This window comes from Coregonus lavaretus (genome assembly GCF_964263955.1).
Source record: "Coregonus lavaretus genome assembly, chromosome: 30".
Taxonomy (NCBI): Eukaryota; Metazoa; Chordata; class Actinopteri; order Salmoniformes; family Salmonidae; genus Coregonus; species Coregonus lavaretus.
In genome coordinates this window covers 39,695,843-39,707,393 of record NC_140017.1, presented here as the reverse complement: position 1 = coordinate 39,707,393, position 11,551 = coordinate 39,695,843, and the positions used below count along the sequence as shown (strand labels likewise).

Here is an 11,551-nt window from a genome sequence, read left to right as displayed (position 1 = left end):
TGACAAGACACAGATGTATCTGAACATGTTTATTGTAGTATACTGTTATAATACATCATATGATGAATTAAAATAGCAATTGAACACATGCACTTCCATGTTATATCAATTCATAAAGGAATACATATTTTTTTACAATGGAAGTGGTTCCACTCTGAAGGCTACTGCTAACCACATCATTTAGCTGGTCAAATTAGATTGAACACTCTAGATTTGAACAATAACTCAAAACATTGCAATATCCAAAGTGACCCTATGTCATGTTTCTAGTTACAATGTTACCAATGATTATCTGCTAAATTCATGGTAATCTCTGTCAGAGTAGTGCTACCTAACTGTTTGATATACCATATCACTGAATGTTACAATGTGTTCTTCCCCATAAGGTGTTTCTTGGTGTTCTTCTCCGGCCTGAACAGAATAATAAAGCATTTTGGAACAAATAATAAAAAGAACAACCCAAAGCTAGAGGCGATGATAGCAAATATCTCCACAGCTACAGTGAACTTCCCAGGAGAGCTGACATAAGCTGGGATAAAGGTGATCCAGACTGCACAGAATATGAGCATGCTGAAGGTGATGAATTTGGCCTCATTGAAGTTATCAGGCAGCTTTCGAGCCAGAAAAGCCAGCACAAAGCACAAGAGAGCCAGGAGTCCTATATACCCCAACACAGCCCAGAAACCAATGGCTGAACCCACATCACACTCTAGAATGATCCTTTGCTTGTAGGTAGTGAGGTTTTTAATGGGGAAGGGAGGGGACAGGACCAACCACAGAGTGCATATCAAAGCCTGGACAAACGTGAAGGACACTACAGTCAATCTCTGCTGTGGAGGCCCAAACCATTTCATGACATTACTGTCTGGAATTGTAGCCCTGAAGGCCATCAACACCACTATTGTTTTCCCCAGAACACAAGAGATGCAGAGGACGAAGGTGATCCCAAACGCTGTGTGGCGCAGCATACAGGACCACTCAGAGGGCCGGCCAATGAAAGTAAGAGAACACAGAAAACACAGAGTCAAGGAGAAGAGCAGCAGGAAGCTCAGCTCAGAGTTGTTGGCCCTGACGATGGCCGAAGTTCGGTGGCGGTAGAAGACGGTTGCCGTGGAGATGGCCAGACAAGCCCCGCCCACAGAGAAGGCAGTCAGGATTATTCCGAGAACCTCGTGGAAGGACAGGAACTCCACAGGCTTGAGGACGCAGCGGTCTCTCTCAGTGTTGGGCCAGTGGTCCTCAGGACAGATCAGACAGTCTGAAGAATCTGACCAGGACAAAACAACAGACATCAAATGTTAATAATAGCAGGTTCAGGTTTTATTTATTTACACATACAAATACATGTCCCACAATGCTGCACATGGGCAGTTTACAATAAAGAATGTTGAATTGCTGTGCAGCTTACATAAGATAATAAGAACATGAACGTGATTGATAGACACTACCTTTGTAGTGCTATTAATATGAATAAACCACTATATAGTAAACAATGACAGAAATGACCACACATTTTCTGCCAACTATTCCTATAGGCCTACCTGTGTTATTACTGATCTCTCCCTCTGCACATGGGATACAGTCATAACAGCAGACAGGCTTTCCTTTCTGTGCAGCCTTACGAGTGCCTGGGGGACAGCTCTCACTGCACACTGACACAAGCACCTGTGTACTGTTCTTTACCCAGGTGATTTCCCTCTCGATGTGAAACCTCTGGTCAGGGGGCAGGGATGCATCATAGCGCCCCACTGTCACAAATTTCATCTTCCCACTCTCCCCTATCTGCCAGTTCACCAGCTCATAGGTGGCCACTGGGTCCCCGTTGGCATCGAAAGACACCTGGTACCCGTTACGGGAGAAATTCACCCTCCTCACTCTCTCCAGGACCTGGTGGTTGGAAGGGCAAGGGAGAGAGTGGGGAGGAAAGAGAGGGAGAGAGGGAGAGATAGATGGAGAGAGAGATGGAGAGAGGCGAAGAGAGATGGAGAGAGGGGAAGAGAGGTGGAGAGAGAGAGAGAGAGAGAGAGAGAGAGAGAGAGAGAGAGAGAGAGAGAGAGAGAGAGAGAGAGAGAGAGAGAGAGAGAGAGAGAGAGAGAGAGATGGAGAGAAGGGAAGAGATAGATGGAGAGAGAGATGGAGAGAGGGGAAGAGAGATGGAGAGAGGGAGAGATAGATTGAGAGAGGGGAAGAGAGGTGGAGAGAGAGTGAGAGAGAGAGAGAGAGAGAGAGAGAGAGAGAGAGAGAGAGAGAGAGAGAGAGAGAGAGAGAGAGAGAGAGAGAGAGAGAGAGAGAGAGAGATGGAGAGAAGGGAAGAGAGAGATGGAGAGAGAGATGGAGAGAGGGGAAGAGAGATGGAGAGAGGGAGAGATAGATGGAGATGGAGATAGATAGAGAGAGGGAAAGAGAGATGGAGAGAGGGGGAGATAAATGGAGAGAGGGGAAGAGAGGTGGAGAGAGAGAGAGATGGAGAGAAGGGAAGAGAGATATGGAGAGAGAGGGAGAGAGAGATGAAGAGAGGGGATGAGGGACGGAGAGAGGGAAAGAGAGGGAGAGAGGGAAAGAGAGGGATGGATTGAGGGAGAGAGAAACAGAACCCTCATTTACCTGATGTATTTATCAGAGGTGTTACTTTAGAACCAGCTGTAATGTATATTGAGAACTCCTTCATACATGTAGTCTAAATAAACACGTCTATCAGGAAATGTTACTTTCATCTAGTCATTCACCTGTGTTGGTTTCACATTGAGGTTTTTGTCACAGTGCACAGTGGAGTTTGCACTCTCTTCACAAACAATGCTGTGGATGGCGTGTGCTATGGCGTAAACAGCTTTATACACCATGTTAGTGACACGCAGCTGGGATGTATCTGTGTAGGGGGTCTGTAGCTGATGTATATCCTCACTACCATCACACACCTTCTCCTTAACCCCAACACCTGTAGTAGTCCCTACAGACAGACAGACATATAGTTAGATAGACAAATAGATATATATATACAGATAGATATATCGATAGACAGACAGCCAAATACAGTGCATTCGGAAAGTATTCAGACCCCTTGAGTTTTTCCACATTTTGTTACGTTTAGCATTATTCTAAAATGGATTAAATAAAGATAGATCTAAAATTAGATAGATAGATAGATAGATAGATAGATAGATAGATAGATAGATAGATAGATAGATAGATAGATAGATAGATAGATAGATAGATAGATAGATAGATAGATAGATAGATAGATAGATAGATAGATAGATAGATAGATAGATAGATAGATAGATAGATAGATAGATAGATAGATAGATAGATAGATAGATAGATAGATAGATAGATAGATAGATAGATAGACAGATAGATAGATAAAATAGATACCTATCTCCAGCCGACAGCCAAATGCTCCCTCCCAGAACTCAGTGAGCAGGGGAGAGCTGGACACCTTCTGGGGGGAGAGGTCCAGGAGGAAGTCCCTGAGGCCGGGGATGACAGAGCGCTGGATGCCAAATCCGATGGCCCCGGCACACAGGCTGAAGCGCACCATATCTGGGTCGGTGATCCAGGTCTCACTCCCGATCCACTGGCGGGGCGGAGAGGGCAGACGGTCCAACTCCTTCAGCAGGATCCTCATGTCCCCAGAGGCTACGAATGCAACCACCACCCGGGCTGTGGAGCTGGGGAACATGATTAAAACATAAAACATGCTTGTCATGTTTGTCATTCATTGGAATGTCTCAGTGAAGTGAAAATGAAGATCAGTATTAACACTTTTGTCATGCTTGAAAAATGCAAATCGTGTTGGTCTCACAGGTCAGCTTTGGGAAAACAGAGAAATTAATAACAATAGCATCTTTTACAAATATGGTTTTGCTTTTGTTTGAATGAAAAGTTCACAAGTAATCATGGATGACCTGCGGATCACGTCGGCCACCCGTTGAACTCTGCTGAGTGGGTTGGTACGGTAGAAGGCTTCAGAGTACTCCACACAGATGCCCTGCTCTTGTGCCGCCTTTAGGAACGCCGCCATGCCGTTATTACCGTAGTCAGAGTCGGAACGGACCGCCCCAATCCAGGTCCAGCCGAAGTATCTGATGAGGCGGGCCAGAGCGGCAGCCTGGAACTGGTCACTGGGGATGGTTCTGAAGAAGGTTGGAAACTGTTTCTTATCACTCAGACACGCACAGGTGGATGAGTGGCTCACCTAGGTAAAAACAGACAGTCGAACACATGAAAAAGAACATAATGTCGGCCAAACAAGTCTCCTTTATAGGCTACTTCCTTATTTTATTCCCTTTAGCTATGTAGTATGATGTTAGGGATACATTAATAATAATAACACAATTTATTGTTTTTCATTAGGACAGAATGAAAAGGATACACATTTCTACCCAAGACCTTGGTCATTCTACTCATGTTGAAAATAGTTTAATAAGACATACTGGTGCTGAGAAATACATGAGTAAAAAGTGTGACACCAATCCCTGGTCTCCCATAACAACCCAGCCTATGAAAGATAGTCCTCAGATTGTTTAAATGCCTCCAGACGTTCTCCACACTTTCTCCAGATAATTTCACACAGAAATGTCTATTTCTGAAGGAGAGGAGAATACAGTTGGAATAGAGTAAGTTAAAAATAGATTTCTCTCCTGAAAGAGAGGAGATTAATGTTGGAATACAGTAAGTTAAAAGAAGCTGAATGATTTCTTTCCACAGGAGTTTACCTGAGGAATGCCAAAAGGCCCGATGATGCGCAACATGCTGATGGTAGGTGTGGAGCCAGATTCGCCCACAATAGCTGTCACCGTAGCCGACCCTGAGCACTGTTCTCCGGTATCAAACATGGGGTCCAGGCCGTTAGCCAGCTGGAAGGCCACTTTCACGGCCATCGGGACTGAGGCGCACGAGTCGTGCACTTGATAACCAAGCGTGACACCCGGTAGCAGGTCCGAACTGTTGTTTATTTCCTCAACAGCGAAGACCATGGCGCGCGAGAAGCGCAACTCACGGGAATCCAAACTGTAAATACAAGATGGGTGAGTGAGCACCTCTTGACTAAATGGTAAACTAGCACGTAGAATGTATTTTTATTGAATAGAGTTACCAGGGCAAAAAGCCTAATATCTATCCTTATACCTACTCTCTAAGACACAAACACTCGGTTTCTTTGTCTTTAAAACACTGTTTATCTGTCTTTAAAACACAGGTTATCTGTCTTTAAAACACTGTTTATCTGTCTCCCCACACAGCCACAGTCCCTGTCCCCCACTCCCTCTTGCGCTCACTGACCTCCCGGTGCACTGCAGTGGTTCAGGCAGGCTGGTGTAGCTGTGTTCCACAGTGTGCGTGTAGTGGTGGATGGAGAAAACACCCCCGATGACAAAGTCCCCGTCCTGGGAGAACGCCGGAGGACGAGGGGTGCCCTGGAGCCTGCATCTGACAGACTCCAGCCCAGAGCCAGAGGCAGAGGCAGACCAGAGCAAGGAAAGCCCACCAGCCACCACAGCCAGATGTAGAAGACCCAGACTACCAGCCAGACTTGGATCCAGAGCAGGAGCCGGAGAGAGACTCATTCCCCTGATGTGTAGAAGGTATGGGGTAACACAGCGCCACACACACCCATGTCGGTCAGGTTGTCTCTCTACTCTGAGTTAAATACCCACCATGCCACTGGCTTCCTTTGTGGGGATTCCTCTGGGGATCACATTGTGGGTATGGCCATGTCAGGGAGGGAGGGGCTAGAGGCTGCTCTGCTCACCCAGTCAGGTCCTGCTTCTTTAAGCTATAGAGAGTTTATGCACCAGTGTAAGCCCTATGTTGACTGTAATGGTTTATATAGACATAAACATACAGTAGACACACAATAACAATCTGCCTCTCTTATATTTCCCCTACAGTCTAGTCCTAATGGCATGCTGGCTCTACACAGTATTTCCCCTACAGTCTAGTCCTCATGGCATGCTGGCTCTACACAGTATTTCCCCTACAGTCTAGTCCTCTTGGCAATGCTGGCTCTACACAGTATTTCCCCTACAGTCTAGTCCTCTTGGCATGCTGGCTCTACACAGTATTTCCCCTACAGTCTAGTCCTCTTGGCATGCTGGCTCTACACAGTATTTCCCCTACAGTTTAGTCCTCTTGGCAATGCTGGCTCTACACAGTATTTCCCCTACAGTCTAGTCCTCTTGGCATGCTGGCTCTACACAGTATTTCCCCTACAGTCTAGTCTACAGCACTTCACCCCAGCTGCCGTTTGCCATTCTTTTTGTAGGTCACTTGATGTCATCCTACAGTTGTTGAGTGACATTCGAATGAGTTGGCGGTCATCCCGGTCAGTAGGGAGTTGTTTTTGCCCTCTGCCGGTCTGTAGCTTTGTTGTCCCCTATGTCTGCTGCTTGACCTTGTTCTTATGAACCGCTGTCTTTGAAATTTTAAGGATGGAAGCAACCTGACGCTCACTGTATCCCTCTGCCAGTAAAGCCAGAATTGAACCCTTCTTTTCCTCACTCAAACCTTTCCTTTTCAACTCTTTTGGCATGGTCAATAGTTATTTTATGATCAATATTACTTTTGAGGTACTATTAGCACTGTTTTTGCCATCCAGCTGGTCCTGTTGCAAGAGGATAGTGATGACCACAGAAGTGGTTTTTATACTTTTCCTTGTTAAATAAGATTTGGTTAAAAATTGATTTACATTTTAATGAAGGAAATAAGTATTTGACCCCCTCTCAATCAGAAAGATTTCTGGCTCCCAGGTGTGTTTTATACAGGTAACGTGCTGAGATTAGGAGCACACTCTTAAAGGGAGTGCTCCTAATCTCAGTTTGTTACCTGCATAAAAGACACCTGTCCACAGAAGCAATCAATCAATCAGATTCCAAACTCTCCACCATGGCCAAGACCAGAGAGCTCTCCAAGGATGTCAGGGACAAGATTGTAGACCTACACAAGGCTGGAATGGGCTACAAGACAGCTTGGTGAGAAGGTGACAACAGTTGGTGAGATTATTCGCAAATGGAAGAAACACAAAAGAACTTATGAGATGTGTGCAAACCTGGTGGCCAACTACAAGAAACGTCTGACCTCTGTGATTGCCAACAAGGGTTTTGCCACCAAGTACTAAATCATGTATTGCAGAGGGGTCAAATACTTATATCCCTCATTAAAATGCAAATCAATTTATAACATTTCTGACATACGTTTTTCTGGATTTTTTGTTTGTTATTCTGTCTCTCACTGTTCAAATAAACCTACCTTTAAAATTATAGACTGATCATGTCTTTGTCAGTGGGTAAACGTACAAAATCAGCAGGGGATCAAATACTTTTTTCCCTCACTGTACATATACATATATACATACATATCCTTTATTTAAATATATATTTCCCTTCATTACTTTCCAACCCCACCATCCCTTCCCTAAATGGAGTACACTAGTGAACAACAATGCTTAGGCCTCTACTTCCAGCTTATACATACTATATACATTTTATGGACACAGTCAATAATTATATTTTGTTTGTTTTTACTCCTGAACTTCCTCTGATCATTTTCATGATGTCCATCTGGTTTGCTTCTATATGCCATATCTTTCCAACTGTGCTCTTTCACAAAAGCTCACAATATATAACCTATATACTTATTATGGACACAGCATGCCTTACACTAGTTATCTTGTTGTTATTAGTTGTTGTTATTAGTCCCATCCTTCAGCTCCATTAAACACCTCCCATCTATCTCTTAACACCATCCATATTGGATTTCTATTTGCCATATACTTTTCAACTGTACTGTGATGTTTTACAAAAGTTCTGAACCTTTCTATTCTCATTGTTTCTACAGATTGTACATTGAAAATAAACATTTTTGCTAAAAGTATTATTATATTATTGATCAATTGACTATGACTTTTCAGATCACCCAGTAGTGCTATCTGCAGGGTCAGCTCCATGCAAATATTGCAATCCTTCAGCCATTCCTGGACCTGTGTCCAGAAACAAGCTACAAATGGACAGTACCAAAACAATTGATCTAATGATTCTGTCTCTTCGCAGCAAAATCTGCAGAGCTGGGAAGATTGTATCCCCCATACAAATAACATTCTATTGGTAGCAAGAATTTTATATAATAATTTAAATTGAAAAATTCTAAATTTTGAATCTGGTGTCGTTTTGCGTATCAGTTCATAAACACTATGCCATGGGATCGGTACGTCAAAAATCTCTTCCCAACTATTTTGCAATCTATATGGGACGGCTGTTAATCTTTTGGTCCTTAAATGAAACTGGTAAACTTTTTTATTTATCACAATTTTCTTTAACCAATTTTGTTCTTTAATGCAAGGCCGACAGACAAGTTCCTTACTTTTTCCTTCCTCCACTTTCCTCTTCCATTTTTGTGGTAATGGTGCAATTATTTGGTTGTAATTTTGTGTAGAGCAGACATTTCCATATGTTTTTGTTAGTTACATGTGCGACATAACTCCACCAGTCCTACCGATAATATCATTTACGAAGATTATACATTTTTTAAAATGTTGTCAAAGAAAAAGGTTTATTTGATCATTTAGTATATTTGAGTTTAACCACAATATTTGTTGCAATATTTGTTCTGTCATTTCTGGAGGATTAAATTGAAATTGCAACCAACTTTCTATGGCTTGATTTAGAAATAGTGATATTTGGAAGATGATTTCCTTTTCAAATAACTGAAAGTGAGAGGTTGTATTCTGAATAAAGGGAAAAAGTCCCTTCTTGAACATTGGGTGAGACAATCTTACTAATTTGCTAGAGAACCAGTTCAGATTTAAGTATAATTTTGTATGACTGAAGCTTTTAGTGATAGGTCTAATGCTTTAATATTTAATCGTTTCTGTCCTCCGAATTCATATTCATTATATAAATAGGCCCGTTTTATTTTGTCTGGCTTGCCGTTCCAAATAAAATGGAATATTTTTTTCTCATATAATTTAAAGAACTGTTCGATTGGCGTAGACAAGACCATAAGAAAATAGGTAAACCGGGATAATACTAAATAGTTAATCAGGGTGATTTTTCTACAAATTGACAGGTATATACCTTTCCATGGTAGAAATATCTAATCTATTTTTGCTAACTTTCTATTAAAATGTATTGGAGTGAGATCATGTATTTCATTTGGGATATGTATTCCTAGTATATCCACATCACCATCAGTCCATTTTATTGGTAAACTACATGGTAATGTAGAAATTGTATTTTTTAGTGATCCAGTACGTAATATAGTACATTTATCATAATTTGGTTGTAATCCAGAGAGGTTAGAAAATGTATCTAGATCCTCTATGAGGCTGTGGAGTGATTCAAGTTGTGGGTTTAAAAGAAAACATGAATCATCAGCGTTCAATGACACCTTTGTTTTTAAGCCCTGGATTTCTAATCCCTTGATATTATTGTTGGATCTGATTGTAATAGCTAAAATCTCGATGGCCATAATAAATAGATATGCTGATAGTGGACAATGTTGTTTCAATCCCCTTGACAGTTTAAAACTTTCTGAGAAATAGCCATTTTTTAAAATTTTACACCTAGGGTTACTATACATGATTTTAACCCAGTTTATAAGAGATTGTCCAAAATTGAAATGCTCCAGGCATTTATACAGTGGGGAGAACAAGTATTTAATACACTGCCGATTTTGCAGGTTTTCCTACTTACAAAGCATGTAGAGGTCTGTAATTTTTTATCATAGGTACACTTCAACTGTGAGAGACGGAATCTAAAACAAAGATCCAGAAAATCACATTGTATGATTTTTAAGTAATTAATTTGCATTTTATTGCATGACATAAGTATTTGATACATCAGAAAAGCAGAATATTTGGTACAGAAACCTTTGTTTGCAATTACAGAGATCATACGTTTCCTGTAGGTCTTGACCAGGTTTGCACACACTGCAGCAGGGATTTTGGCCCACTCCTCCATACAGGGCAATAAGGACATTCAGCTCCCTCCAAAGATTTTCTATTGGGTTCAGGTCTGGAGACTGGCTAGGCCACTCCAGGACCTTGAGATGCTTCTTACGGAGCCACTCCTTAGTTGCCCTGTCTGTGTGTTTCGGGTCGTTGTCATGCTGGAAGACACAGCCACGACCCATCTTCAATGCTCTTACTGAGGGAAGGAGGTTGTTGGCCAAGATCTCGCGATACATGGCCCCATCCATCCTCCCCTCAATACGGTGCAGTCGTCCTGTCCCCTTTGCAGAAAAACATCCCCAAAGAATGATGTTTTCACCTCCATGCTTCACGGTTGGGATGGTGTTCTTGGGGTTGTACTCATCCTTCTTCTTCCTCCAAACATGTAGAGTGGAGTTTAGACCAAAAAGCTCTATTTTTGTCTCATCAGACCACATGACCTTCTCCCATTCCTCCTCTGGATCATCCAGATGGTCATTGGCAAACTTCAGACGTGCCTGGACATGCGCTGGCTTGAGCAGGGGGACCTTGCGTGCGCTGCAGGATTTTAATCCATGACTGCGTAGTGTGTTACTAATGGTTTTCTTTGAGACTGTGGTCCCAGCTCTCGTAAGGTCATTGACCAGGTCCTGCTGTGTAGTTCTGGGCTGATCCCTCACCTTCCTCATGATCATTGATGCCCCACGAGGTGAGATCTTGCATGGAGCCACAGACCGAGGGTGATTTTCCGTCATCTTGAACTCCTTCCATTTTCTAATAATTGCGCCAACAGTTGTTGCCTTCTTACCAAGCTGCTTGCCTATTGTCCTGTAGCCCATCACAGCCTTGTCCAGCTCTACAATTTTATCCCTGATGTCCTTACACAGCTCTATGGTCTTGGCCATTGTGGAGAGGTTGGAGTCTGTTTGATTGAGTGTGTGGACAGGTGTCTTTTATACAGGTAACGAGTTCAAACACGTGCAGTTAATACAGGTAATGAGTGGAGAACAGGAGGGGTTCTTAAAGAAAAACTAACAGGTCTGTAAGAGCCGGAATTCTTACTGGTTGGTAGGTGATCAAATACTTATGTCATGCAATAAAATTCAAATTAATTACTTAAAAATCATACAATGTGATTTTCTGGATTTTTGTTTTAGATTCCGTCTCTCACAGTTGAAGTGTACCCATGATAAAAAGTACAGACCTCTACATGCTTTGTAAGTAGGAAAACCTGCAAAATCGGCAGTGTATCAAAAACTTGTTCTCCCCACTGTATATAAACCCCAGTCGTACTTTATCAAATACCTTTTTGAAGTCTGCTATGAATAGCAGGCCTGGTTTCCCAGATTGTTCATGGTGTTCTATTGTTTCCAGTACTTGCCTTATGTTATCTCCAAGGTATCGCCCATGTAAAAAAACATGTCTGATTTGAATGAATAATGTCTGACAATACATTATTAATTCTATGCGCTATACATTTTGCTAGAATTTTTGCATCACAACACTGAAGTGTAATGGGCCTCCAATTTTTTTAATGGATTGGATCTTTATATTTTCCACTTGTATCCTGTTTCAGTAATAATGAAATCAGACCTTCTTCTTGAGTGGCTGATTATCTACCATTGACAT

The 11,551-nt window shown here is 42.2% G+C and overlaps 1 protein-coding gene across 1 annotated transcript; it reads right to left on the bottom strand.

The window, feature by feature from the left end:
• Positions 1-362: 362 nt before the first annotated feature.
• Positions 363-5,414, bottom strand: LOC311105950 (extracellular calcium-sensing receptor-like; the record flags this gene model as incomplete). Its single annotated transcript, XM_084148188.1, has 7 exons — positions 5,281-5,414; positions 4,716-5,010; positions 3,906-4,195; positions 3,373-3,668; positions 2,727-2,947; positions 1,542-1,887; positions 363-1,267 (listed from the first exon to the last, which is right to left on the bottom strand). The coding sequence occupies exons 2-7, from the start codon at positions 4,974-4,976 to the stop codon at positions 363-365; spliced, it is 2,319 nt and encodes a 772-aa protein (XP_084004314.1). The 5' UTR covers positions 4,977-5,010; positions 5,281-5,414.
• Between the last annotated feature and the right edge of the window lie 6,137 nt (positions 5,415-11,551).